Source organism: Chelon labrosus (assembly GCF_963514085.1).
Source record: "Chelon labrosus genome assembly, chromosome: 15".
NCBI lineage: Eukaryota > Metazoa > Chordata > Actinopteri > Mugiliformes > Mugilidae > Chelon > Chelon labrosus.
The window spans coordinates 14,397,944-14,425,936 of NC_140348.1; the positions used below are offsets into that span (position 1 = coordinate 14,397,944).

The window sequence follows — 27,993 nt, forward strand, 5'->3', positions numbered from 1 at the left end:
TGGGACCACTGTCGTCTACCCTGGACTTCTCTCTTCAGAGCAGAAAAATACTGCAGTTCGTTACATAAAGGAATGTGAGGATCCATGAATAAAATAACAACAACAACAACAGCAACAAAGAAAATTAAAAACCCACAACATTTTTTCCACATGTTATTCTTCACACTGTTTTTCTTCAATTTATATTTTATAATATATATATTTATATAATCTCTTAAAGTCATTCTGGAAATGTTCAGGCCGGTGAGCGAGTGAGGGCATGACAGGTGAGTTCCAAACGCCCGCATGGGGGCCCTTTTGACCCAAAGTGTGTTACGCTCGAGCTGGGTGCAACGCTGTGGACCTCGCCCTTCCTTCCTCCAACATCACGTACGACGACGGGGTTTCATTTAGGATTCCACCTCGCTTCCCTTTGACCTCAGTGTTTCTCAGACAGGGACAATATGGAGGCCGAAGCTCTGGCCCTGCAGTTTGAGCTGGTCTCCGGGGTAACTAGTGGCGGTCGTAGGCAGTGGCAGCAGTGGGAGGTGCGGAGCCACGGGATGCGGCACTATAATAATAAGGGGAACCTGAAAGTTAACAGAAGAACGAGCCGTTGGAAACCAAAGATCAACCATCATATAAGACACATACTATATGTGCATAGTCCAAGGAAAGAGAATATTTGGAGCTGGAAGCCTTTATATTATGATTTAAATTTTGATTTAATAGTATTTTAATGTACAGTATGTACAGTATTTTACTATATAAGTCAAACTCACTTACTTAGTAATGCTGGATTGCTGAACCGCCATGCTTCGTTGTAAGTTGTGTATTGTGGATGAGAGTAAGGGTTTCCAGAAAAGTCCCCTCCTAGAAAACAAATAGGTAATCATTAGTGAAGCACCAAAAGAGAAATTATTGATATTTTGTATAACATGAACCTGCAATAAACGCCTTTTCACCACATTTCATTGGAGTCTTGTCACAACAACACTTCGGAGCCATTTTTGTTCTCCACGCTTCCCTCCACAGTCCCTCGAGGTGACTGTTTTATTAATCCCCTGTTGGTTTTATGGATTTCCTCCCTGCTTTTCTAAACTTGGGACTCTTTGAGCTGCTTTTCAGCAGTGATGCTGCACTTCAAAACTCCTGTTTTGTGTAGACAGGAAGACTGTATATTGTTTTCCCTTGTTCCCATGCGCAGGTTGTGGCCGGGAGGACGGCAGGGTGAGCAGATACCAGGAGAGCGAGGCTGTGGGTCCGCAGGTTTCTTTCTTTTATGAGACCATAAAGGCTGGGGTTTTATATGAAGCTGCTGAAGAATGGCCTTTGCTTTAACAGTGTTTGGGGACAGTCACTAAATCTTAGGGCATCGCCACCAGATAGAGGAAAAAAAAAAAAAAAAGCCTGCAATACCCAGAAAGAAGAACACATTTGTGCTTGCATGTGTTTTTGGGTTATATCCACAGGAAAGTGGCATATAATTTAATAAAGAATAATCTTGATTTCATTTGAGATTAGCTTTTACATCACATCCTGACACTGAGCGCCGCTGTAAATGCTCGACGCCTGCTTTGATTATTGGTCAGCGTGAAAGGTACACGTCTCCAAGCAATAAGAGAGTTGTGTTTTCAGTTGTTTGGAGGAGAGATCTACACACGCTGGCGGCTATAGCATCCTCACTGGTGGTTGTGTAACTTGAACTCATCCCTGAGAGAGATAGTGATTTAAATATTTACAGGCCCTCCACGCCTCTGTGTTTTGACCCTTAACTGTTTGCTGTGAACCTGAACTGCAGGTTAAGTAGAGGGGAAAGAGATACGCTCTGCAGCCCAGGGTGTCCGGGGAGGCGAGGAGAGGAGCAAAAGCAGTGTTTATCGACGGGGCTGGTGAGAGTGCACTGTGTGGACACGGCGAGGGTAATGAGCGCTGGGAGCTGGAGTGTAACTGAGAGGAACTGTCCTATCTCACGGCCACTGATTGTGGTGATCGCCTATCGAGTTCATCTAATGTCCTCATCCACAGACGCTAACCACATGCTAACCGCAGTCTAACACAGCTATAACAAGCTTGCTTCAATCCTTTTGAGTCAAGAGCGATGCTTTAAGTGGTCTTCACAGCCTCAACAGCAAATGTGCATAAAAAAAAATCTATCTTTTGCTACTATACGCGTTTTAGGTGAGCTCCAGTTCCTATAACGCCTAACAATGAAATGAATGGCATCATGAAAAGGAAGTAGCATCACCTACCAGGAACCATTCCAGCAAGTGTGGAAGTGGGGTAGCTGCCTTGTCCTGTGGGAGGGACATGAGGCGGGTAGCCAGGTAGGGTGGTGCTGGCCATGTCTCGACCTGCAGGAACACAAAAGGATGCTCTGTATCACATGGGTGCTCAAATATGGAATTAAAATCTTTTTTCTTTTTTTTCTACTGACACCAGTTCAGGTTTGCATCCTGAGCCCCATGTGTGGTTAGGATTAGTCAACAGAAGCTCTTTGTTTAAGGTTGGAGATAGACCCCGGTTGCAAATCAATGCACCTCACATAGAGACTTGGGCTGGAAGTTTGTGCTTATGTCATGATTAGTCAGATACAACTGCACTGCAAGAACACATACTACATCTGTATTGTGCCAGCAGTACCTACAGTAGTAGACAAGGTCTGTCATTGGGTGAGGTACCAGGAGCCTGGGTCTTGAGCATGACCAGAAAAATACTTTCCGCCCCCTACAATATCTCTTCAGGAAGTTAATGTTGCAATTAAAATATTTTGTGAAAATGTTACCGGCCATAATCACCAAAGTGAAATGATGCATATATTGGCTGAGATTAAAAGCAGTGCCGCTGTTATAATGTGTCAGAGCACTTCATTTCTTATGAAAGATTATTTATTTAGCGATGGCCTGAAAGTAATTGAAAATGCTAAAAATGACCACAAACAAAATGTAAAATGCTGCACCACAGTTTATGCTGTCCATCTATTTTATAAAACGGTTATCCTGTTTGGGACTACAAAGGGCCGAAGCCTTTCCCAGCATGCAGTAGGTGAAATCCTCTATGTTATACAGCAAAATGCATGTGATTTGGAGTAAAGTCACTTGTTTTCATGAGCCGACACTAATGTCCTAAGCAGCTGAAACTGACAGGCGCATCAGGCCAATGGGAGCTCTCTCTGCTCCACATTCAGTCCTGTAATTAACAGTGACAGCATCGGGCCCGGCCAGAAGAAGGGGCACACAGGACAGGGAGCTACGGGTCCAAAGCAGGCCCCAGCATCAGCGCTACATCTCTGCCTTTACAACCCCCCTTTTGGCCTCCCCCCAGACTTCGGGCCTGTCACGAGGCTAGAAGGACTGGGAGGGCTTTTGTTAAGCCGAGAGACGAGGAAGGGGTCAGATGTGGAGAAAAGCAGGGTGGAAAGGGGGAGAGAGAGAGAGAGTCGCTGTTAATGAGGGCCGAACAGTCAGTCTTCCTGTATACACAATAGCAAGGCTACAAATCAAGTTGAGACGCAGCTTTGATTTGGTGTTAAAAATGAACACAGAGGTGAGTCAGAGAGAGGCCGACTGAACCTTTGTCTGGCTACGGGGCTTTACGGGTAAAGTTGTACCTGCTATAAAGGGCTGGCTGGCATACTGGCTGTAGCAGGGGCCGTGGGCATGAGCAAGGTAGCTGGGAGTGGAGGCATCTACAGAGAGGCTGGACTGGTGGGGCAAGATGTCAGCTAGAGCAGAATCCCCAACAGAGGAGGGGGTGAAGGGGGCAAAGGATGCCTCATGGGGCTCCCGCTTTACACACATGGAAGGTGGATATGACGGGTGAGAGTCTGGCAGATGGACAAAAAAAGAAAAGGGAAAAAAAAACTTTGATATGATGCATGCAGCTCCACACGTACGGTCAGACACTCACATGGTAACATGTATGTATAGCTCTGTACATATCCAGACAGTTGAATGAAAAGCTACTGTACAGAGGCAGAAAGATCTGATTTGTCAAAGAATAAGGAACGTTACAAGAAGTGCAGTTAACTTCCTTTCTTTTAATAACCCAAGACCAGACATTTTATATGAATACTGAATAGATAAGCAGTCTTTACCACTTGATTTGTATTTCTTTTTTTTTTTTACATAGCTTATAATAATAATCTCATATGCACCCAGCAGTAATTCACTCAGCTAAGTGGAAACATACACCAGTGAAATGTTGCAGCAACGCATCGCGCCTGATCAATCAAGCTCAAATGCGTAAAAAATTTCCCCAAGGTTTTGGAAAAACAAACAACATAATCTCACGGCTGCTTTCTCACAACAAAATCACTCCCACAAATAACCCAACAATCGGCTTGCAGACAGTTCAAAACTCTACGCTCTGATCTAATTTGCCTGATGAGTCTTGGCATCTTTCATTCCACCGGCTCTGCCTCTCGAACCTATGCAATCAATGTGAGCTCTGTCTCTGGCCTCGCCATGCCTGCTGCAGAGCCTGTTCTGTTTGCTGGGGCCTGTAGGGAGAGATGGCTCTTTCCCGGGACCATGATAGCCTCATTAGCTGCTTCCCCCATCATTGTTGTTTTACAACAGGACTGTGTGTTGCGATTCCTCATTAAGATAAGGGCTGTTCTACGGAAGGGGGACGCAACACGGTCAGCACCTAATACCAGAGAATCAGGCAACGCAACTCACTGCTTTCCCATAAAAGGAAACTATAGCAGGTTCTAATCTCGTTCTCCCTCTTTGTGACAGCTGTAAATGTGGATTTAGGCAGCGGTATAGCAATTACAGTGAATGCATTCATCCCGTCTCCTCGCAACGTCAGAACTATAGAGGAAACGACACAAAGTTAACTGCATGTCTTTAACGTACGATCAGATCATTAAAAAGAACGGTCGCCATGAATCTCTGGCGCGAGGGCAAAATATTCTAATGAGGCTTTGCATTTAATTGGGTGGACCAAAACTTTGTCACCGTCCAAGTTTGTCACAAATTTACTGGAAATGGGGTCTGCGTTCAGAAATGACGGCAAATCCCCAGTGCTTAGAGTCTGTCTTCAGTTAATTATAGCTAACATGTAAAAAAAAAAATTAAAAAAAAAAAAGTCTTCAAGCCTTCAGTACAGTAACTCTGCAGTTGATCTGGAGACATGCAACGCCAGAAAACAGGCACTCACTGATACACTGCAGCAGATACAATTTGCAGTTTGATTCTATCAGAAACACCATGAAAGCATTTTATTGCGCAGACATTACCATTTTAACCGACATTCATGAAACACTGAGCTGAACATGAATATCCACCCCAGCCACCTAAGCGACCGCACATAGAAGAATCCTAAAACAGAAAATATGTTGAAACACGGTAATTGGCTTAGGGAACACATAATCCAATCAATGTGTATCACAGTTTTGAAAAGCGGGTTGCGCAGTTGTCACCTCCTATGGCTTGCGAGCGTGCTCATGCAGGTACAGTATGTTATCATTCTTAGCAGCATCTTGTTGTCGGGTTATACAACCCACCAGACCTTTTGGACATCAATCGGAGGTTAAGGATAAGGTCCAGTTCAAGTCTGTTTCCAGTGTGCCTGCATATTACTGTAGGGCTTCTGTTTTCTCAGCGCCTGAGCAACCGTTGTCGAACAGACAGGGGGGTTACAGCGCAACAACAACCGATACAAATGCTGCGTTCAAGACCACTGAACTCTGAAACTAATCAGACATGGTGTTGCTTATTGTCCTGGAGACGAGGCTGCGCCCGGGTAAAGGGAGCCTGTCAAATCACAGGCCCTGATGATGGAGATAGAAGATAAACTCAGAGTCCTTGGGGACCTTTCTCCACAGCAAGCGCATCTCAGAGAGAGGGGAGATGGTATAGAGTTCTCCAACATCTGTCTCTGCTCCACCACTGATACCACATCTACAAACTCCATCAACCATAGAAATGGTCTGTTAAGAACCTGCAACAATCCTTAGAGTGATGCTTCCAGATATAGCTACAACAGGCTTCTCTCAACTTTGTTTGCGAAAACCATTTACTGCTAGAACTCTTGTTTTCAAAGGCTGGCATTCAACCTACAGAGAACTTTTATTTATTTTTGAACCAAAACTTCCAACTACATTCAACTACAGTATGCAAACCTCTGCTTTTGCTCTGTGAAATAGCAGCGGTGGCTGCATCTAATTGTCAATGAGTAAAGAATCTTTGCAGGGACAAAAAGCTTGAATTCCCCATCCACATGTTTAACGTCATTCATTATCAAATGTGTGCTCAAAGGTTAGCGTGCTATTTCGGGGGAGGTGGGGGGGTGATATAAACATTAATTTCCAAGCTTGCGGCTGCAGGCGTTAACTGAGCTGAGACAAGCCGTTTGTCACCAGGCCACACACCAGGAACCGCAGGTTAGGTGGCTGCTTGTTGTTCGCCACCCAGCAGAGAAAAGCTGGTACTGCCAACTCATAGAGAGACTGAGAAATAGACGCACAGATAAAAGCAACAGCTCTTCATATCTGCTACAGACGTACTAGGTCAGAAGAATGCCCATTTACACCTGGTCATCCCAAAGGCTCTGTTAAGGATTACTATCTAGCCTAGCCTGCACAGAGGCCACTGAACTCTCACTGGGCTTAAGCCCTATTTAACTTTGGAAACATAAAACATCTGCTAGGATAGGAAATCACTGAATTAAAGATGTACAGGATCTGCAGGCTGATACAAGTTGCTTACTATGTTCAGGTTTCTGTAGAAATCTCTGTCGACGCACAAATGCTGGACTGGAGCCAGAGACCAGCGGCCAGTCATGACATGCTGTATCCATGGACACACAGAATGGTTCACAGTGTTAATCTACCGGCAGATAGATGCACACACGTACAATATTTCCTCTACAGCTTGCTGAGGCAAGTGCTCCATTTAAATGCTACCCGCTCAGACGTGGCCAATAGCATTTTAAGTAAATATACCAAGAAGCCATTCAATTTAATATGATCTACTTGCCAATGTTAGCAAGAACTGGAGTCATCATGCTATTCTTACTGAGGATATTGGATAGTTATTTTTTTAAATTAAATACTAACATTTACAAAAGCAGTAATACAGATATTTATATCTATAATTTGTATTTTTTTGCAAATGATTTGTACTCCTCACTAATTCCCCGCGGTGCATTTTAGTGCACTAAATCCCTCTCTGATTGGGCTGCCACCCCCCTCTCCTATAGGTAGCAATCTCTTTCACACATTAGGGTAAACAGAGGACACAAAAGATGGCCGACATTGCTCTCGCAAGCGCCCCTGGAATGCAAAACTGAGCACTTCATTAATCATTCATCTTTAATAGATTATGCAAATTTCAGGACATAAAAATCAACAAGATCAATAACTGTATGAATTTTAATTGGGAGCCGAAAACATTTAAAGAATGAATATAATCTCGTAGCTCCATCCAGTACGAGAGCATAATTTATTGATAATTGGATCCTAGCCTAAGTGAGGAAGGTAATTTAGCTTTTTTTTTTTTTTTTTTTTTTTGGCTTGGCATTCATTCCTATTTACAGGGTTTCCTAATGGCAGAAAAAATAATATTATGCACTAACAACCTACACACAATCAAATGGCTCATGCATTACTTTGCATAGTTGTGAAAATTAAGTAATAAAAGTTTACTGGATATTACCTCCCAGTTTAATTTGATGAGCTACGCAAACGCATTTTTAAATGACTGTACCAAAACATGCGGCCACACTCTTCTTTAAGAAAAACTTTCGTTGGCTCGCTTTCTCTTTATGCAATGTGCGGCCCTTGCACGTATCGCTTCAGGAGGCCCCAGGCCCCCAGGTGGCTTGGAGGCCACCTGCTATGAGTGTGCTCCCCAGAGCGAGACCACTTTCATAGGAGGAGCCCAGCATAAAAGACAAAAACACACCTTTCTTCTCCTGAGGCCCAACTTTCTGGGGCAAAGCTACCTCCCACATATTCAGGAATAAAAAGGGGGTCTTTCTTTTCCCATAGCTCTGTTCCTGAGTCTGGGGCTGGACTATAGGGATCATATGAGAAGGGCTACTGCAGTTTTCAATCATGCTGTCCACCTCTTAACTTACTCTCTCACACATGCACACACACACACAGCACACTCATTGACTTTGATTCCCACTGCATAATTATGGGACTTTTATTAAAAGGCTGCCATATAATTCTCGAGTCAGCGTGGCCGTCAGTAAACCGAACCTCTCCTGGGAAAGAGCCACAATGAAACAATATTTCAATTAACCAGGTGGCCATCAACCTGGACAGAAGAGCAAAAAAAAAAAAACCCCAACAGATAGCCAAAGTGCGGTGTAGGGGGGGTTGGTGTATGATATAGACATATAAGATATTCTATACATTGCACCTGCCATTGCCTTCAGACTCTCAGTGGGACTGAGTGCTGCAATCAGTTCACGAGTTGGGAAAACTGTAATTTCAGTGTTTGTCTTTCACTGTCTGCATTGCAACTGTGTCTGGGTCACTCTTTCTCTCTCTTTCTCTGCGGCAATAGAGGCAGCCAGCCAGCCACGCTGCTGTTCCAGCCGCTGTCAATCAACAAGCTATGATAGCCTTTGATGACAACGTCATGTCGTGGCGAGAACAGCAGCTGTCTCTTATGAGAAGTGCTCCCAGTCAATCTGTTAGCGGGCCAATCCAGGCTAACACAATAGCCAGTCAGGATCAGTGTGTGGAAGACCTGTAGGATTTAATGGGCTCAGATGATATATATCACCTCGATCTATCCCTCTCAAAAAAGAAAAAAAACACGAAGCGCCTGAAAATGAGCCTTAAGTACTTTTTTTTATTTGGTACTGGGTATGTTATATAGCTATAAAGGCCGTCGGGAAGTGGCAGCCTTAATGAGTCTGAGATGATGACTTTTTTTTTACCAGTTTGTGGATTTTTAATTTGTAGCAATCTATCCCTTAGATATTACAAGTCCAAATATTATCAGTAAGTGCCAACATCTTTACCAGATGCAGCTCAACATGTTCATTCTGCTGATGTTGCATTTAATGGAGCTTTTTGATATCATTAAAAAAAGTTTTGGAAAACAGATGGAGACTTTTTTTTTTTTTTTTTGGAGAATTTGATATCTGGAACACTACATCGTGTTCACAGCTCTGACTAAGTTGGTCCAGCTTGCTGCAGATGTCTACGGCCTGCTGCAGCTATGTATATTCTTTTAGGGATCAGTGTAGCGTGAGTCAGATTGTACCTGTCACAACAGAGTAGCTCTGGGACACACTGGAGGCGAGGTCGGAGCTGGCGCTGCTGGAAAGGCTCGGCTTCACATCTTCCAGGCCGGGATTCAGGGAGGGGAGAGAGTACTCATTCGCCTGTAGACAAGCACACAAGTGAGAAGGTGGCAATCAAAGGGAGCGAGTCACACTGCCTTTATTAAAGTTCACATTCCTCAAGTTCAGGTTATTATCTGGTTAATGTCACTCAGGCGCTGGAAGCAAGCCTGTTTAGGATGCCAGATTTAAAGCAGATTTCCCCCTATTTTTTTTTTGGACAATATATAAAATATGTCTGAACGAACCCCCTGAGGAGGCTATCTGTGATCCTCTCACTGTGCTTCCCTCTGAATATTTTCTGTGAATTCTGCGAACATCCCCTCCAACCCGTCCAACCAGTCCCCGCTCCCCGTGCTTTACCGAGACCTATGATGATGTATGCATGCATTAGGGCTTGTCTGAGGAGAAGGCAGAGGGATGAGAGAGGGATTGGGAGAAGAGTGAAAGGACGGGGTGTCAGCTGGCTCTTTGTGCTCCACTGCAGTCATCCCTGTGACCAGTCAAGGGAGGAGACATTCAGGGCTTTGTTACAGGAGAGACATGTGGTGTGTTTTTTTAAAGGGGAGTACAACCTCAAAATCAGCCTTTGTGCTTTGCCTGCAGGATGAGCACATAAAACTGGGTTGATAAAATGTTAAAATATTGTGTATGGCTTTATGACTTCTGTGCTTTTATTTGTATTTTCACTTTATGCTGGGGGCTTTTATAGCATTTTTTTTTTCACTTCAGTAAAACATTTTGTGAAGTTGGAACCATCATTGTTTTTTTTGTTTTTTTTACAGTTTCTCATCCTGTGCTGCAGAAAAGAACTTCATGTTAGGATCAACCACCAACGTGTGTCTCTTTATTCACTTTAATCTCAGATTAGGACTCTGCTTGCCATTGTTACGAATCACGTTGGTTAATGAGATGACACTTCCCGACCCAACTCTTCTTTGAAAGGATAAGTGTGTGTGCACACATTTGTGCCTGTGAGTGTTTGTTTCATAGTGCGTGTGTGCATCTGTTTGTCTCAATGGGTTGAGGTCCCACAGGGGCGAGCTGGTGACCCCAGTCTTGTCTGCCTCTATCTCAGATAAACTCTAATTGTCTGCTTACAACTGTTCCCTGGCACTAGGCTGGATGTTCCTCTCTATTCCGCTGGGCCTCAGCAGCACAAGAGCCATTTTGTCATGCAGATGGGCTGTGGGTAGGGCTGGGCAGGGCTGGGCGGAGGGCGAGTGGCAAGCACAGAGGGGCCTGAATGACCTGACCACATGGCTGCCAGAAGTGTGGGAGGGATGAGGCCTATTCAGCCTGGCCTCTTCAAAATGGCTTTTTAATGCCCTGACGCAGACACCAGACAAGCCCCTAATAGCCTAATATCCCACCTTTTCACCAGTTTAAGAAAAGGAGGGGGTGTTGGAAACAGGGAGAAAAAAAGGAGGCGCACAGAAAGAGTGGAAAGCGGTCTGATTAATATTACATTAAATTAAAACTGATTTTTCTGGACCATTCTGACGCCGTTTTTCTCCCCCCTCCTCTACCCCCCTCTCGCCTTTTTAATACCTTCTCCTCCGCTCTTTGTGATTGCAAGTCATTTCCAATTCGTTTTGGTATTGATCTTGCCGTAGAAATCACTTTGGTAATTAGCTGCATTAGGGGCTGTATAGCCGGCTGAGGGGCTGTCCCTCTGATTTATCGCCGCTGTAATTCCCTGCGATCGCGCAGAGATGAAAATGAACTCAATTAGGGCACTGCTAAGGCTGCATGGGCACCCACATAGAGTTCCAATGGAAAAATTAATAGTCTCTTGTTGTTTAACAGTCTAATGAATGTAAATAAAGGTTATCCGCTGTAATAGGCCTATGCTTGTAGGTTTTTCTGAACAAGAAGTTGCACAGAGCTTTTTGTCACCTGCGTCAGAACGTTCCCACATTTACTATCAAATGTTAGAAATCGGCGTAAATTATTTTACTGATACAACTTAAGGGGAGACAGGAAGACAGGAGGGTGATGTACAGTATATTTCAGTGTGCAGGAAAAAAAAAATCAGTGTCAAACCTGTTCAGGTTTAACGTGTTCTGAAGTGGGGAAGACATCGGGGTAAGAAGGCCTTTCAAACACTCGGTCCAGGGCCTCCAGCTGCTGCTGGGTGAAGGCGTCCGCTCGCAGGTGCTTCCTTAAACTTTCCACACTGCCCTGAGAGTCGCTACCCGGGCCTGAGCCATCAGAGCCATCTAGAGAAAAAAAAGGAGAGGGAGAAGGGAAGGGGGGGAGGGAGGACGACAACATTGTGCATCAGGACATGGCTCCGGTCTTTTTGCTTGATATTACTTTAGCCGGCTAGCACTGTGAGATAAGCATGAGGTGAAAAATCTGAGAGTGATGGCATGCGGAGTAAAAGTAGTAAATTCTGGGAGGCCCGCCATCATGTCTTGGCTTTTATCTCCCTCTCTGTTTTTCACTGTCTCTCTTTCTCTTTTGTCACACACACATACACTCACTCAGGCGGCTCTCTGCCCTCCCCACCACCCCCACCCCTCGCCTCCCACCGCTCCTTGCAGCCACCATCAGCACGGTCATCATGTGATAGGTCTATGGTAATTGATGGATTACCTTCAGTGCAAATATATACTTGTAAGGGAGACCGTGTGTTTCAGGAGGAGAAAGTAGGGCTGGCGATTACATACAGAGCCTCTCATTCTGCCAGCGGGAAATGGAGAGCCATTATTTAACTGTACTATTTCCTCCTGAACATATTACCCTTGCCTCTCTCTGTCTCTCTTCCTCTCTTTCCATCCCCCACATATTGCCTGTCTTCTGGAAAACAGAATGGAGTGGGGATGGTACTCAGGGCCGAATGAGGACGGGGCGTCGAGGGCAAGCGTATGCATTTCCTCACTTGGTCACACTCTATATAAACAAATGAGCCTATGCTTCCCTCGTTCTTCTGATCTCTGACCCTATCAACTCGGCCAGGGAGCCCGTCGCTGCCGCTGCAGAGCTACCTGGCTTCACCCATCATGTCCTCAGCGTTGGGGGAAAAAAAATAGAAATCGACTGCTAAAACCTCCCGCCAGCATTCCAGGAACCTCCACTCTACTGGCTGCCTCCCACCACCCTCCTCCCTTTCCTCTCCGTACTGCGCCACCAACAGCGGATGAGGGCTTTAGCTCCCGTACAAATCTGTCATTCTAAATTTGCAGCAGATTATGTTCTCTCCTGGGCGAGCCAGCGGTGATATATGATATGCAAGGCCGCTATTGATTGCCTGATCCGCTAGCAGAGGAGGGAGGCGAAATGAACTTGGAATGAACATCATGCCTCAACTCATTGTGCGTATAATACTCTACTTAATCCCACATTTTTCTGTGCTATGGAATTCAATTGATCAATCATGTTCCACTGATGGTACCATTTCAGGGGCGTTATTGCCATTCTGCTCGGCTGCTTGACCTTTTTTCAATGGCTGAGGCCAGAGGATGAACCCGATTCGCACCAAGAAATAGATCCATGGAGAGAATGGAATAGAGGACCGCAATTGGGCATGAGCGTGTGTATGTGTAGGCGGGAGGGGAGGTGTGAGTATGTGTGTTTCCCTGCTAAAATATATTGACTTTAGTTTTGTGTAACGTTTACGAAGGAATCTGATTTTTCTCCTGCCACGTGTGTTTTTCCTACCATGAGTTAACTGAATATTTTAGCTTTTTTTTTTCTCTTTCAAACAGTTCCCTTGGGTGGAGCATTTGGGGAGCTGGGGGGTTGAGCAGCAGCAGTAGTAGTAGTAGTGTTGCTGCATAAAACTCGATTGTTGTCTGTGGTACAGGGGAAAATGGAGTCATTAATTACCTGGTATCAGCTGGTCTGAGAAAAGAGGCGAGATTGATCAATAGCAAGTGTTTGTCATTCACTACGGAGGAGCATGCTTATACTCAGCAACTCCTTACACACTTAATCAGTTCCTCTGAGCTGAAAGCAAAAGGACAAAGATTCCCATCGTCAAGGTAATTTTTTGGCGTATTTTTTTTTTTTTCATCTAAGCAAAAGCCTCAGTGGCAAAATAAAAAGACGATTTTGCAACCTGCTAATTGACTGGTGAGCATTTTATCACAAGGGCCGACAAAGAACAACAACTAAATCTATATTAGCAACATTACAAGATGCTGTTAAAGGCTTATTTAGACCGATGATGTTTTTAAATTAGTGTGAATTTTTCATCACGTCAGGTGCAGACACATTATTCTCAACGCTCTTGAATCATAAATGTTAATATATTTAAAATTTTTGTGGCCGAAAATGTTCCGATTCGACCGTTAAATAAAAGTTATAGTAAATTATATATTGTCAGAAATTTGCCATTAGAGCTTCATGTTTGACATATATCATAAGCTGCAATAAATCAGATTCTTCCTTTGACAGTCGGTGTGTCAAGCGGAGTGTGAAGCCCGACTGTCAGATTGTGTGAATGTGCGCGCGTCTCATTGACTGGCTTGTTTCGTTTTCTCAGTGTTTCTTCAACCCCTTTGGGTGTCTCAGCAGGTATTCTCTTATCACTCCCACAGCCCCAGCTGACTGCGTCTCTTTGTTTTAACACCAAAGTGTGAGGAGGAGACAAACGGAGATAAAGATAAGGGTCTCCCACGCGTGCTCTCTGGCAAATACTTGCGTTGATCAGCCTCAACAGATGCTATCTGACCTCGTCGTGTTACATATTTAAGTTTTATATTCAAACATTTTAAGTGGACTCTGTGGCTTTGAATCAACTCAAAGCGTGAGGCGTGAGTGCATTTTAAGCCACTTGTACACACACAGTTAACCAGTGGCATTAGGTACTGTGGAACAGACCACTGTCGTATTAGAAGCTGTTTTGCTTTGTCTCTAAGGGGGATGTTAACGTCCTGTGGTGGCATGGTGGCACTTAATGTCCTCCTTTCATCTCTCCTGTTCCTGTGATAAGATAACTCAGACAAGAGTAGAAGTGGAGGCTTGTTTGAAAGGCAAATGAATTCCTACACACCGCCCGGCTCTCTCCGTAAATCAATGACATGGGCTTCCCTAGATCAGAGGCTGCGAGTCGACCGTCTACTTATTCGTCCTCCGCTGATAGGTGAAATGATGCTATCGCAAATTGTGGATCATTTGTTGATGTTTTTTAAAATGCCGCTGAGCTTGGAGGAAAAAAAAAACAAAAAAAAACAGAGCACAAACAAACTGGCATACCCAGAGGGTGAACACTCCTTCCCTGTAAGCTAGCTATATTTATGAAACCTCTGAAGCGGAAAGGAGAGAAGTGGGTGGGGTGGGGGAGAGAAAGAGAGAGAGAGAGCGAGAGAGAGAAAGGAGAGAGGCAGCAGCCCTGCCATGGCTGTTAAGATCCTGTTATGTTGTGGCGTGTTTAAGAGCTTTATTAATTCGATTTAGCACCGCCAACCAGTGTACTGACTGTCAGCAGGCATACTGATTCTTATTTGATATTTGCTCTCACTGTCAGCGCTGATGCTGCGTCGATAGTGTTTTGAAGCACTCCAGTTATTTACTTTATTTTTTTTTTATTATTATTATTCTGAGACCTGAGCCAATGAAGGAAGTTTACACTAAATCAAAGAAAGTGCACTGATATTCAGATCCAGTTTGTGAGTCCATAATAAAGTCAGATAGTTTGTGTGAGTTGGCCTTTTAATGTAAGCTTGGTAGTTTGATTTCTGACTACACCTCTCCTAATTTATTCTAGAGGAATTTTTGTAGGGGAAAAAAAAATGATGATTTAAACAAAACTGTTGAGACTCAAAGTCATTGTTACTCTCTGTTTGAAACACACTGCAATTATATTAACAAATGAAAGTATCCTAATGAGACTGCTACAATATAATCCTTTGCGCCGAAAACAATTTGTTTTAAGAAAACACATCATTTGGCTGTAAATTACAAACAAAAAGGACTTGAAAATAATGATATTTTTTGCATTACACCCTCTCCCACTAGTATGACTCTACTCCCAAGTCTTATTTTTCTTTGTCCTCCTCTGCTTTCATCTCCCTCCTCTGGACCAGTCGGTCGTTTAACGTTGCCACCCTGTGTGGCGCGTATTTGTGGAAATGCAATTAACGTATCCCTACTTTTCTCATGCCTTTTCTCCCTCCTCAAGCTGAGTAATGCATCGCTCCATTAATTCTCGGCATTGCTGCCCGTAATTGACTTTTCTCTGACATGATTCCTCTCCTCTGAGTGAATTCTTTCTCTTTATATTTTTGCAAAGGATCTCGTCGTGCACTGTTTACAAGTATATTTGGGTTCTCGTGCGGCCGCGTTGCTCAACGCAAGCAGTTGAACCACGAGACTCGAAAAGAAGAGGGGGACAATATGAGGAGAGATGAAATATTGAGGAGAAAAACAGAGATAGAGCAGAGAAGGAGGAGGGGGAGGAATGCAATGTGGACCCTTTTGTGCCTCCTCTACTGTCAGGGCCCTAACAGCTTCTTGTCTCTATGTTACGCTCTGTGGCCCCTCTCAAACCTGGGCTTTTCTCTCGCACACACAGCCCATCAGGGCCATCATGGTGCTCATGATTCCATTTTTTCTGTCTCGCTCTGGATGCATTTATTTTCTAAAGTGATCCTCTATTGACTCATTGTCATGGAGCGGCTTGACTAGTCAACCAGTGTAGGTTCAAATCCATACACTAACTGATTTAAACTCCACAAATGGGTCATAAGTGTTAAAAGATAGTCTCTGGACAATCTCCAAAAGGGCCAAATATCAAATGTGAACAAATCAAAACAGCGACTTTATTCATTTTTTTCCCCCTCCAGCTATTGAGCAAGGTTGATATGATTCCGGCGGCTGCCTGCGATCGTTCTTTTATGTCATGAACGAACAACCTGCTGGGCCATATTTTTTTTCTCCCCTCTCACACGCTCATCAGCTCCTTCTACACTCATCCCACACCCACGCTACAATCACAAGTTATGACCTTTGCTTTCTTCAACTAATTTATCACCGCAGCTCCCTACTGCCTGTCCTCCCCAGAGCTCCGCTGGGCTTCATCCAGGATGTGGTGAGCCAGCGATGAGAGAAACATACACTTAGGTCACATCAACCTGACTGCAAACAGCAGCGAGGTCAGGAGTGACCTGTCACTGCATGCTCGGACTAGGAAAACACTCAATTTACATAAAACAAATCATAAAAACTGCATTTCTCTTTAGAAATTAACAGAGTACTGAAAAGCAAATCACTTATTCATCAGCTCAAAATCACATTCGAAAAAATTACCGGAAGGCTCAAACTTTTTAAATGATTTCATAGACTTCTCGTGCTGTAATACACATTCCACAATCACACAGCAGTTGTCACCCAATTCTCTCCGTCTTTTCTTGGCTTCTACCTCCACCATAGGTTTAAATGACTGAGTGAGAGCATGCTGTACAACAGGCTAATTTCCCCACTTCACTATTAATGCATTTGGCAGGAACAACATTCCATTTCCTGTAATGAGATACACAAATAAATCTGGCTATGGATAGATTCGGGGTGGGGTGGCGGCGGCGGCGGCGGTGGTGGTGGTGATGGTGGTGGGAGGAGGAGGTGGGGGGGGCAAAGGAGAGGGGCGCATTGAGACGCATTCTCCCAGCACTGGCATAATTGGTATCGCTGCTTGCAGACATGCAAACCAATCTCTCCACAGATAGGACTGAGACTCTCTCTTTTCCCCCCTTAAGGCTATTTCTTTTGTCTTTTCGATAGCTTGCACATCCAAGATAGAGGAGGGGGGTGGGGTGGGGTGTTAATTTGTGAATTAATAGCTTTTCTCTGCAGAATTGCAAATTCTTTTTAAATGTCACTATGTTCACTATGTGAAGAGCATCTGAAGCCACAAAGTTACGCACAAACAACACACGCGTTTCCGTGCACAGGTGTGTGTGTGTATGTGTGTGTACGCATGCACAAATCCTAAAACTAATCCTTGCTCAATTCTCACTGAGGCTGCCAGGACCTTTTTCCTCCCTCCTCCCTTTATAAACCCACTTTTTTTTTTCACCCCTCCCTGCTCCTCTGTCTCTCGATTTCCTCCTCCCGTCTTCACTCAAAGTCGTCCGGTGTAACATGCTACTTTTAATTTGCAATAACACATGACAAGGACAGATTAATAGCTCTTATGGCACCTATGTCCCTGAAGCTCGTCTTACGGGGACCCGGTGTACATAACGCGTGTCACACTACATTATCTCTACAGCCCTGCAGTAATGGGGACCTTTTTCTTCCTAAAAGGGCAACCGCTGACTTCAGTCACACCAGGATCACAAGCCGCCACCACCACCACAACACCAGCGGATGTACGATGCTTTTTCATATTTAGCATGGTCAAAATATCACAGTGTAGGCACACACACACGGGGCTCAAAATCAGTGACATGCAAGAAAGTCCTACGACTCAGAAGCAGTACATTATAAATGTGAAAATGCTTTCCTGCGCTAGTTCTCCCCTTATTTTCAATTTATTTATTTACTAGTTTGTCTATTTACAGTTAGTCTGACAGAGAGGTATGTTAACATTTAAGCTGGTAACGTACTCTAGCAGCTCAGGCAGAATAGACCTTTGCTACTGTTCAAAATATTACTAAAAATGTGGGAAACTGAGTATGAATAATAATAATGATAGATAAAGACAAAATCTGTAACGAGGTTGAGTTTTTTAAAGATAAGGATTAGTAAAAATATACATCTGAACTGCGTCTTGTTTATGAAAATCCACAGCTTTGTCTGGTAACAATTCTGAATAAGCTACACAGCGCATTACTGTATATTGAACTGCATGCCATTATGTGGAAAATATGATTTTCCACAGTCACTTTAGCCTGATTTATTTTAATTTCTCGGGAGATTATTTATCGGAAAAACCTTCCCCTCCGCCCGCCACACCTCACGAGCTCATAACCCTGGAAGAGCAAAGACAGCAGCAGAAAAGAGAGAGTTGTGGTCGGATTGACCAAAGCAAAAGACAAGGTTGTCTAACTTCAACTTACAATGTCCTATTTTCCTTCCATCCAAGTGGTTGCCACTCCAGAGAACTAAAGAGACAGAAACATAAAAGAAGGAAGTGGCCTGTTTTGATAAGTGCTCTTTGAGATCATTTTCAACCATATCATCCCATCAGCCACCTCAAAGCACAGAAACACACACACACACACACACACACACACACACACACACACACGAATGAACGAACGAACGAACACACACAGGCACACGCGCAGCCCCTTCCCTGCCTCCACCGGTCTGTTCCTACACCTGTTCAGGCCTCCACCAGGGACATGTTAATTCATAGGCATTAAAAAAGCCAATTGTTTGCACAACCGATAATCTATTAGCCCTCAAGCAGTGTGTGTCCATTCTCTTGCCTAGGAATGAGAAATTCTGGCTTGGACCGGATAGGCTTCCACTTAATCTTTGAGCGTATCTAGGTTTATTTGCTTGCCTGTCCCCTGCTAGTGTATTGTAAAATATGCTTTATTCTTATCGTATTCTGTTCTTGATGTTCTGTGCTTTTTTAAAACATGTTAATGCATTACCGCAGAATAAAACAGAACAAAAATTCTAATCAGAAATGTGCAGCATATTAAATAGCTTGTACATTTGTACTGATTGGATCAAGACATTGAAGCTTCCTTTTCCTGCCTTGCTCTTATTTTATAGGAATGAAGGCGCAGAGCAGCAGAGCTGATGCCAAGGGGGATTAGAGTTGTATGACAGCTATATGGGATATCTACAATACATCTGAGCGTTGGTTTAAAATTGAGATGCAGCTCTGTATGGTAAAACACAGGGCATCAAAAAGCTGATTGAATCACAGCACTCTTTCAACACTCGCCCTGCCTGATATACAACATAACAAGTCACTGGAGACAGCACACAGAAACACACTTGGCTGCAGCGCTGTCATAAATGCCATCTTCTTCACACACAGGAAAAAAGTAGGAGACGAGTGATGAAGAGAATTAGAGGGATGGAAAACAAAGGGATCTTGTGTGTCTCCCTCACCCTCATCTCGTTTCCTCTTCTCGCCGTTGGAGCGGGGGATACCCAGGATGCCGTTGATGGAGTAGGATCCTACGGGATCGTTGGAGGCACTGGTCACAGGAGGGGAGGCTGTGCTGGGTACTGATGGAGAAAGCTGAGTTAGTGTGTGTGTGTGTGTAGTATATGAGTGCGGCTGGTGAATGCACGTATGTGTTAAGGTTTTCTTGTTCTTTCAGCAGCTCTGATTGGCTAAATTGACTAGGCTTTAATTTGCGTGTAGCCTCGTATAGCGCTTACCTATGGTATGGCCGGGCGTGGAGAGTGGCGTAACAGATCCGTCAGGGGACGGGTGGAATTGCTGCTGGACTTTGGTGCGGATAATCCTGGCAAAGTGAACAACAGATATGGATCAATCAATACTGCTTCCAGAGCATTGAGATTTCACACCGGACCGGCCACCCTGGGACGCTTAAACATAGCACATCACGTCCACTTACGCCTGTGCATGTACAAGTGCTCCATCGCTTGGGCCGCTTGTATCCTCATATTCAGGCCCCTGTCACAAATAGCCAATCTCGGGGCTTTAGGGGCAATCTCTCTGCTCCTGTGTGAGGCTGAATAGGGGCTGCCCCCTGAGATTGTGGATTCAATCTAGCTGGATTCTGAGGTTAGAAATATGATAAAGTCCCTCTACCAGTAAGATGTGATGTGGCGGGAAAGTCTTCATTGCACTTTGGTCTGAATGATCTTGCAAACAAAGCATGAAATCACATCAATTCACCTCAATGATCAGCTTCACTGGCTCTACCTGGCCAACTCTAATAATCTCCCTCTCCGGCGCCCCACTCCCTCTTTTCTCCCCGCTCTCTCTTTTTCTCTCTCCACCTCTCAAACGTGATCTTTCACTCCCACCCTCATCCTCTTTTCTCATTTCTACTCTCCTTACTGTCCAGCGTGCTGTACTTTCCAGTGGCTGTCTCTCAAAGCTCCCCTCTCTTTCTTCTCTTTCGCTTCTCTAAATCATTTTATACGTCTGCATTTCACCTCTCAGGTGTCTGCTGTAGTTTTTGGTCTTTTTGCTTGCCAAGTGCAGCACACAGGAATCCTCCAGGCTCTCTGAGGATCAGAGCCTATTGATTGGGGCTCCCAGATAGAAAAGTTGACGACGAATGCTGGTGTGGAACAGCAAATGCAAATGGTGATCTATAAATTATATGTGACAGGAAAGCAATAGTATCTTATTGGGCCAGGCTGAGACCACTGCCACATGTAATGCCTTTTAATCTGGGCTGCACTTTGAAATAAATAAATAAAAAAAATAAAAAAAAAGCAGGTGTCACGGTGATTTTAAAATGACAAGAGTGAAAAGCCTTAGAGATGATTTTACGTTTGTAAATTTTATGATTGCTGTAATTCTTTTAGCAAAATTGACACGAACAGCGGGATTTACACGGGCTCAGATTCAGCTCTTATGGGACATGATCGCATTACATTAAACCGTGACTACGGTAATCTTTTGACTGACAGAAAAATGTGAGATCATTGAATAACAGGCAGCACTGTATGCAGATAGAAATCCCACACGGAAGCGCTTTCACTCGAGGTGGACTGCAGATGAGGCAAAGGATCCTCACATGTGCAAGCAGCATTCAGCAACACTACTAGTTCTAAATCTGGCAGCGATGGGGTTAACTTCCTCGTGGGCATAAATGTACATCAGACTCTTTTCATTCCCCTCACTATCTCATGTGTCCTCCATACTCTCTCCTTCGGGCAGGGCAACAAAGGCTAGTAGCCTCCTCCAGAAAACACACATCAATATTTTATTTGAATTTCTAACATCTCACCACAACAGTTATCTGACCTCATGACTCGAGGGAGTCTCATAAATTCAAGGACTTTGTTTCGAGTCCATGTTGTTGGTATTGAATAAGCAATTTGGGTTTGTGAATTAACGATACCGGTGTTTGGCTGCTGCTGTAAAAAGAAAGAAAAAAAAAATCCCCACAGAAATTTTAAAATATGGATCAATATGATTGAAAGCTGCTCATGGGTATGCCTTTGTCCAGTGGGCATGGTGCAGCGGGTGGAAACTCCGCTGTGCGACAACAAAACAAAGTGCAACCCAGTCTCTGTGTAATCTTTAATAATTCATGCAGGAAAAATGTGTTTAAAGCCAGGACATCCTCTTTAGTCAACAGAGCAGAGGTCAGCTCCTTAACCACAGAGACCACCAGGGTCCCACTGTCTCTTTCTCTCCCCTTGCCCTCCTCTGACACTTATATTCCTCCCTTCTTCTTCCCCCACATCATTCTCAATCCTCCCTTTAACAACGGCAAGACTTAAATTATTTTTAACAAGTGTGTAAATTACCAGAAACTGCCGCTGGATTTAATATTAAATTTTCACAATACTCTTGTGCATATTATGCAGCAAACTAAATGTCCAGTTCACCTTTCTTCTACACTAGGCTACTGCACACTTTGGTTAAAAGTCAAAAGTGAAGTTCATCGACTGCTGTGTTGTGATTGGGGAGGCCATGCTTTTAGAATGAAAATGCAGATCTGAGCACTGCCACAAAAGTCTGGTGTTAATTATTAATGTGCAAGCCGGTGCAGTTTCAAAGGACACAATTTCTCCTAATTGTGCTTTTCCACAAAGCTCAAAGTTATCAGATCATCACAGATGTCCCTACAGATCCAACAGCAGCATGTGAAACACAAACACAATAAAACAATGCGCCCTTGGTTTTAGGAACAACAACCAAAACAGTGACTGGTGCCATAAAACCTGTTGAAACTAGAATTTCCAAGACAGCTTGATTAATATTAATATTAAAAAATTTTTTCCCTTTCTACTTTTATATATATATATATATTTTTTTTTTTTTAAGACTCAACTATCTCCCTACATTTAGCTGAATGCGTTATGAGACTCTCTCCAGCTCATTAAAATGTAATGCTGATGACCAGCTCTCTGGAACAGTGCCTCCTAACCAAAGTTCATCACTGGCAGGCACTACGGGGCTTTTTCACTTTGCACACATGCAGTGGGGCTTTTCACCAGCGTCCTCTGTCTAAAGACACTTTGTCCACTGCTGTCCCGCTTCATGTGGAAAGGTGAAGGTGTAGGGTGTCTGCTGATTTTGCTGCTTCAGTGGAACAGAAACTCTTTTATAGTCCGTTTACTCATCAACACGTTTTTGAGGACGGGGTTATTTAGATTTTCTTTAATTTTCTAGATTTATTCTACAATAATAATAATCACAGTTGTAAAATCTATAATAATATTAATAGTAATAATAATCATAATAATAATATTAATAACACGCCTAAATATGCGTTCTGTTATCGCTCCACACTCGCTGTTGGAAAACACAGCAATTGCCTGGCAGTGAAGAGGCTGCTGCAGCCGCCTCTGTCGCAGTGTGGTCGGCCTATTGAACGACTTTGTTGGGTATTTCCGTCTGCCTCTGGATCTGGTTACGCGGTATCGATCGGTTTTTATCGAGACAGATGTGATTCTTCGTGGCCCCAGCCTCAGCTCCCGTGCTGCCCGTGTTGTTGCGGAGGGCCGCACAGGGGATTGAATTGCACTTGTGAGACCACCCCGGATAGGCTCGGCTGGAAATGACTATAGTTCAGCCTTGCGCGTGGAGATAAAACAGATATCTGCTTGTTTCGGGTATGATTTATCCAATTTACGCACGTCACGGATTTCCTCCCTCGCGCACTTCCACATTTTCTCCTTTTAAAATCGAGCCCACCTGCGCGTTTTGGAACAGTCTGGCACGCATTCTTTAATGTGATAACAAATTAAACTGTTATTTCCACCTACCTGTTGATGGATGAAACGCTGGGAACTGTGTCGTTGTCGCAGACGCCTTCAGCCAGTAGCCGGTCCCTTATCTCCCAGGCGAACATGGTTGGATTCTGGCGCTTATAGTCTGCAATTTTATCCACCACTTTCGGAGTTGCAACCTTTGGTTTGGAGCCACCAATGACTCCGGGTTTAATACTGCCGGTTTCATAGTACCTACATGGGGACAGAGTGAGTGTTCCTGAATGGATCCCTCCTTAATTCAACAACCAAGTCAATCGTGTGATCAATGAGAAAAAAAGGTGGCTTTAAAAAAAAAATCGCTTGTGTGGAAGCAAATCTCCATCGACCTTCTTGCAGTTACACATACTGCGAATTTTACCTACGAATATGATGGCGGCATTAATCTATTAACTGGTCTGGAAGTGTGCTGTTATATGGGCTTAATTGAGTGTCAGCTGGAAGGCGAACAGGGCGGGTTTTCAACGAAAAGCAGTGTAATTAAAATTAAACAACATGAGCAGTGAGACGGACAGAACAAAGGACAGTTTTAGCTGTAAGAGCACAGTTTAGACCTCATTTCCAGTCTCCATGAGCTTACAGTAGCATGCACGACATGCCACCATGACCTACTGGTAAATGTTGGTGACAAAACATTCAGTGTGTGTGAAATGAAATACCTCTGAAATGCCTTCTGATAGCTGAAAAAAATATATTTCAAAATATTATCTCACAGCATTTGTGCTCTGAAGTAAAATACTCTAATTGTTCAGGTCGAAACTTTTACACTGACGGAAAAATAAAGGAACGGAAAGTTTATAGTGGCGGTGGGGTGTTATAGTTGTTTTGCTTTTTTCCAAATTGTGTCTGCACATCTGACTACTCATGATTAAAGTATTTTCCTTATCACCTCCAGTCTCCTTTATTTTTTCTACAGCCTCATGTTTCACTGGGAATTTTTATTTTTTATCATTATTGTTTTGCTTTAAACCTCCCCTTCTAACATTTATTACGTGATTATTATGCGTTTCTCTTGCGAGGCTGCAGGTGATGGATAGAAAATCTCGGACGCAAAACTGCTGTGCTCAAGCAAAAAAATAAAAATAAAAAAAAGAGAGAAGGAAAGAAAAAAAAAAATGACCTGCCTATATAACCGATGACTGAGGCTGATATAGAGCTGGGTGCGCGCATAGGAGCTATAGAAGATTGATGTTTGACACACATAAGGGCTCACGTTGTGGTGGATCCCCCCTTTTACCTGCCGAGGATTTTGCTGACACAGCCGTGACTGACCCGTAGCTGTCTGGAGATGTCGCAGGGCCGGACGCCCTGGTGGGCCAGCTCCACGATCCGCTGCCTCACCACGTCCGGGAGGGGTCTGCCGTTCACAAACACCCCGCCGAGCTGGTTCACACCGCCGTGCCCTGCGTGGGATACAACAGCAAGACGGGGGAACATAACATTACATACCTGCAGAAGTCACGGCCTCTCCTTATGAGGTTTCACGGTGGATTCTTTTTTTATATTGCGGGAGAGAGATGTACTGTGTGTTTGCATCTAAAGTGCTTGTTGTATTTTGAGCGTAACAGCCACTTTAACGTTGACACACACACACACACACGGTACAATGCTCATTTATGAGCACAAAGACGGAAATTTTGGCAAACAGCCTTTTGTTGCTTCGTGAATTCGAAATATCTTTGATCAAAGGATAATATTAATAATACTGATAACAGTACTAATACTACACCTATTATTAATAATAAGTATAATACGAATTAAAGGAGCCAAAATGAAAACGAGTTCATTGTAAAAGTATTGTGTTGCATTCAAATACAATACGCAAAAATGAAAACACACCAAATAAAATTAAGTACACTACAAATTAAAACATCTCTGTGTTTCCTTTTTCTGTCTTTTTAATTTTTTAATTTTTTGAATAGCCGTAAAATTCAAGAAACAATAATAATAGTAGCAGTAAAAACTGCACACTGGTCTGGTCTGGCAATATTTTTCCAAAAGCATCTCCTCCACTGCAGCCTAACACATGTCGCAGATATTATGTTACAACCTGTTTAATTTTCCTTGCACAATTATTGTAAATAATTAAAATACGCTTTGATAACTCATATTACAAATGCCGACTGTGCGAATGAGGAGGGATAAATAATTTAGGCAGAGTCCGGGTCTTCTTTACGCATATCATATAGAGGGAAAAAATGAAGTTGCTGCAACAACAACAACAACAAAAACGAATGCTCCAGTTTGTGCCCTCACTTTTATTCTTTAGCAATTAAATCTAAAGTGAGAGAGGTGGCAAATGTGTTGGCACGTTTACCATCATTTGCACACAGCGTGCTCTTGCCTCCCTAAAGGTTACTGTCATTTCACAGGTAATAAAAGCTTTGTATTTAAATTGAGGAATTTGTGTTTTCACACTTTAACAGTTAATGTTGCACAAAGCAGCTCACGGCTCATCGTTTCAATGGAGTCAATAAAGTTTTCGCACAAACTCGAATAAAATAAAATAAAATAAAACTCTCCCATGCGCCTTTACGCGTTAGCCAGAATCTTCACGTTTTAAAGCATTTCAGCATCCGGTATTATTATTTTCTCCGCGCCTTAATCTCATTTTAATCAGTTAAAATGAACGGGGATAAACCGACTAAAATATTTTTAAGAGTTTTCCGGTAAAACGTTGCCAATGATTTGCAGGAAAATGGGCGATCTGCATAAATAAATAAAGGTACAGATAAAAGGATAAATCGTTGCGAGCTGTGTTTACATGAGATACAGAATGAAAAACCCGGAGAATAACGAGACGTAGTGAAGGTGAAATAAATATACATTTCATATTTCAATATTTCTAACTAAAATATTTCAAACTTTCTGCGCAAATCTGACTGAAATCATTGCAGACGCACTGGATCTAAAGTTAGCGGGAATTAAAGTCACACCACTGTGGTGTTTTTGTCTGTAAACTAATTCAGCATACTCACGGTGCATCGCCGAGAAGGGGTCTGCTTTGCAGTGAATATCCATGGGATAGCAAAGGAAAGAAAGGTAATCGACTGAGGTCGCCGTGATATCGCCTCGGTGATGCAGCTCTAAAAGAGTAAAAAAACCAACAACAACAACGATGTGTATGTTGGTGTGAAAACAGTCCGTGTGGGAAGAGTCCGCGGGCTGCAGGCGGTGGACAACTTCTTGGGGGCGATGCTAAGTTTTCCTCCTGTTAAAAGTCTGAACTCAAAAGTCTGCAGAAGGGGCTGTCAGGTGCAGCGCATGACCCACGCGTGTGCAGAGCGCACCAGTCGCGGCAACATTGGCTCAAAGCGGGTCACTGTTTGTGTTTAAAGGACATCATGAAGGAAAACAAACGCTGAGGCTCCACTGCTCCGCACTGGGAAATCTGCGGCCGAAAAAAAAATCCCTCTCCTCTGACGGCGTGGTGGACCGCTGGGCTCTGTGGTTCAATCAGATAGGGGCGGAGATGACAACAACATGGACACGGCGAAGTACAGAGCAGTGCGTCCCCCTCTCCTCCAGAATGGGCTGTGCCTGAGCGAAGCTTTGGGTTGAGAATGAAACCCCTCTCCTTGTGTGTCTGTTTCTAAAAGCTGCAGTCCCACAGATCACCCCCTCCTACCTCCATCCCACAGATCCCCTTGCATAGAGATGGATGACTTGTCAGACAAAGGCAATAGATTCCAACACTTTGTGATTCGCCCACGTAAAAACCTGCAGCTCAAATGAGGAGGTCCCTGCATCCGACAGCCAGGAAGGGGAGGGAGACGAAATGGGAAATGATGAGACTTTGGGGTGAAGAATCAAGGAAATTAAAGGCAGGGGGGAGAAGAGAGGTAAAGCACTGTCAGGCTGGTGTGTGTTGTTTAAAGCTGTGCTCCTCACACGTTCCCATGAAGGACCCCCAATAGAAAAACACTTGATGAGATTCAGGGAAGATTTTTCTTGTAGAGCCTACAACAAATATTTAAAACAATTAATTATAGAATTATAGATTCTCAAAATGTTCTTGCAAATTAAATAAAGATCAGACTGAACTTATTTTGCTGGGGGCATCGTGGCCCAATAACACACCTTGTGAGTTGGGCATACTTTTTATATTTTTGCAAACATGAAACAGATGTTTTCTAATATGTTTTTATTGCATTTTTTTTTTTTTTTTTTTTTAGCTTCCTGGTCCTAAATGAAATATAAAACAACACTTTTAAGAGTATTATTTGCTCGACACGAACCAGATTTGATTTCATTAACAAAAAAAGTTAATGGGCTTAATGGCTAGACAGTATTTTTATTTTTTTATTTTTTTTGCGGTCATGCAGAGGTGTGCGATCGCACCTTGCAGAGGGAGAGTCAGACAGTAGGTCATCATCATCATCACCCCACCACCACCACTATACTCACCGCCTGTGTGCAGCAGCGCTCTGTAGATGGCGCTCATACAGTAGGTTACACAGCCCGCTGTGCTCATGCAGGCAGGCAGGCAGGCAGGCAGGCAGGTAGGCTGATGCTGCTGAGGCTGGCTGGGGTCAAAGGTTGATGGTAAGACTACTGTGAATTATGCACTCCTAATCTCTTCCGTTAGAACTCAATCCAATAGAAAAACAAAGCGGAAAAACCATCCAATCAAAGGAGATTTACACATTTTGAAACTTAAACGGGCTGCAGTATGAAGTTAACTTTTGAATTTCTATGATTAATCTGCTATATAGATATAACAATTTTTTCTGTTTTCATTTTTTATTTTATTTTACAGAATGGTGACACAATTATATCTAAATATATATAATGTATATGATCTTTTCTCGGTGTTTCTAGTATTGAAGTTGCAGCTGCAACCTCCTTGCATTTGCAAGT

General features: G+C 43.5%; 1 protein-coding gene across 4 annotated transcripts; it reads right to left on the reverse strand.

The window, feature by feature from the left end:
* Nucleotides 1-294: 294 nt before the first annotated feature.
* Nucleotides 295-26,264, reverse strand: pax2a (paired box 2a). Of its 4 annotated transcripts, none has more exons than XM_084562481.1 (10): nucleotides 26,112-26,264; nucleotides 24,371-24,536; nucleotides 23,131-23,328; nucleotides 19,591-19,676; nucleotides 19,315-19,434; nucleotides 11,338-11,513; nucleotides 9,213-9,333; nucleotides 2,232-2,333; nucleotides 766-852; nucleotides 295-550 (listed from the first exon to the last, which is right to left on the reverse strand). In XM_084562481.1, exons 1-10 carry the CDS (start codon nucleotides 26,152-26,154, stop codon nucleotides 429-431), a joined length of 1,221 nt encoding a protein of 406 aa, XP_084418607.1. In that variant the 5' UTR covers nucleotides 26,155-26,264; the 3' UTR covers nucleotides 295-428. The 4 variants fall into 4 exon arrangements, with proteins under 4 accessions (XP_084418607.1, XP_084418605.1, XP_084418608.1 ...); XM_084562479.1 differs by having other exon boundaries at nucleotides 19,237-19,434; XM_084562482.1 differs by having other exon boundaries at nucleotides 375-569.
* Between the last annotated feature and the right edge of the window lie 1,729 nt (nucleotides 26,265-27,993).

Bases quoted from the DNA above. Each gene is read 5' to 3' on its own strand.
- pax2a (XM_084562479.1), bottom strand. From the start codon at position 26,154: ATGGATATTCACTGCAAAGCAGACCCCTTCTCGGCGATGCACC. The intron at 23,329-24,370 runs GTAAAAGGGGGG...GTCCCCATGTAG, and splicing joins GTCAGCAAAATCCTCGGCAG to GTACTATGAAACCGGCAGTA. The intron at 11,514-19,236 runs GTGTGAAGAAGA...TTTTTTCTCTAG, and splicing joins GTCTCCTACTTTTTTCCTGT to ATGGCTCTGATGGCTCAGGC.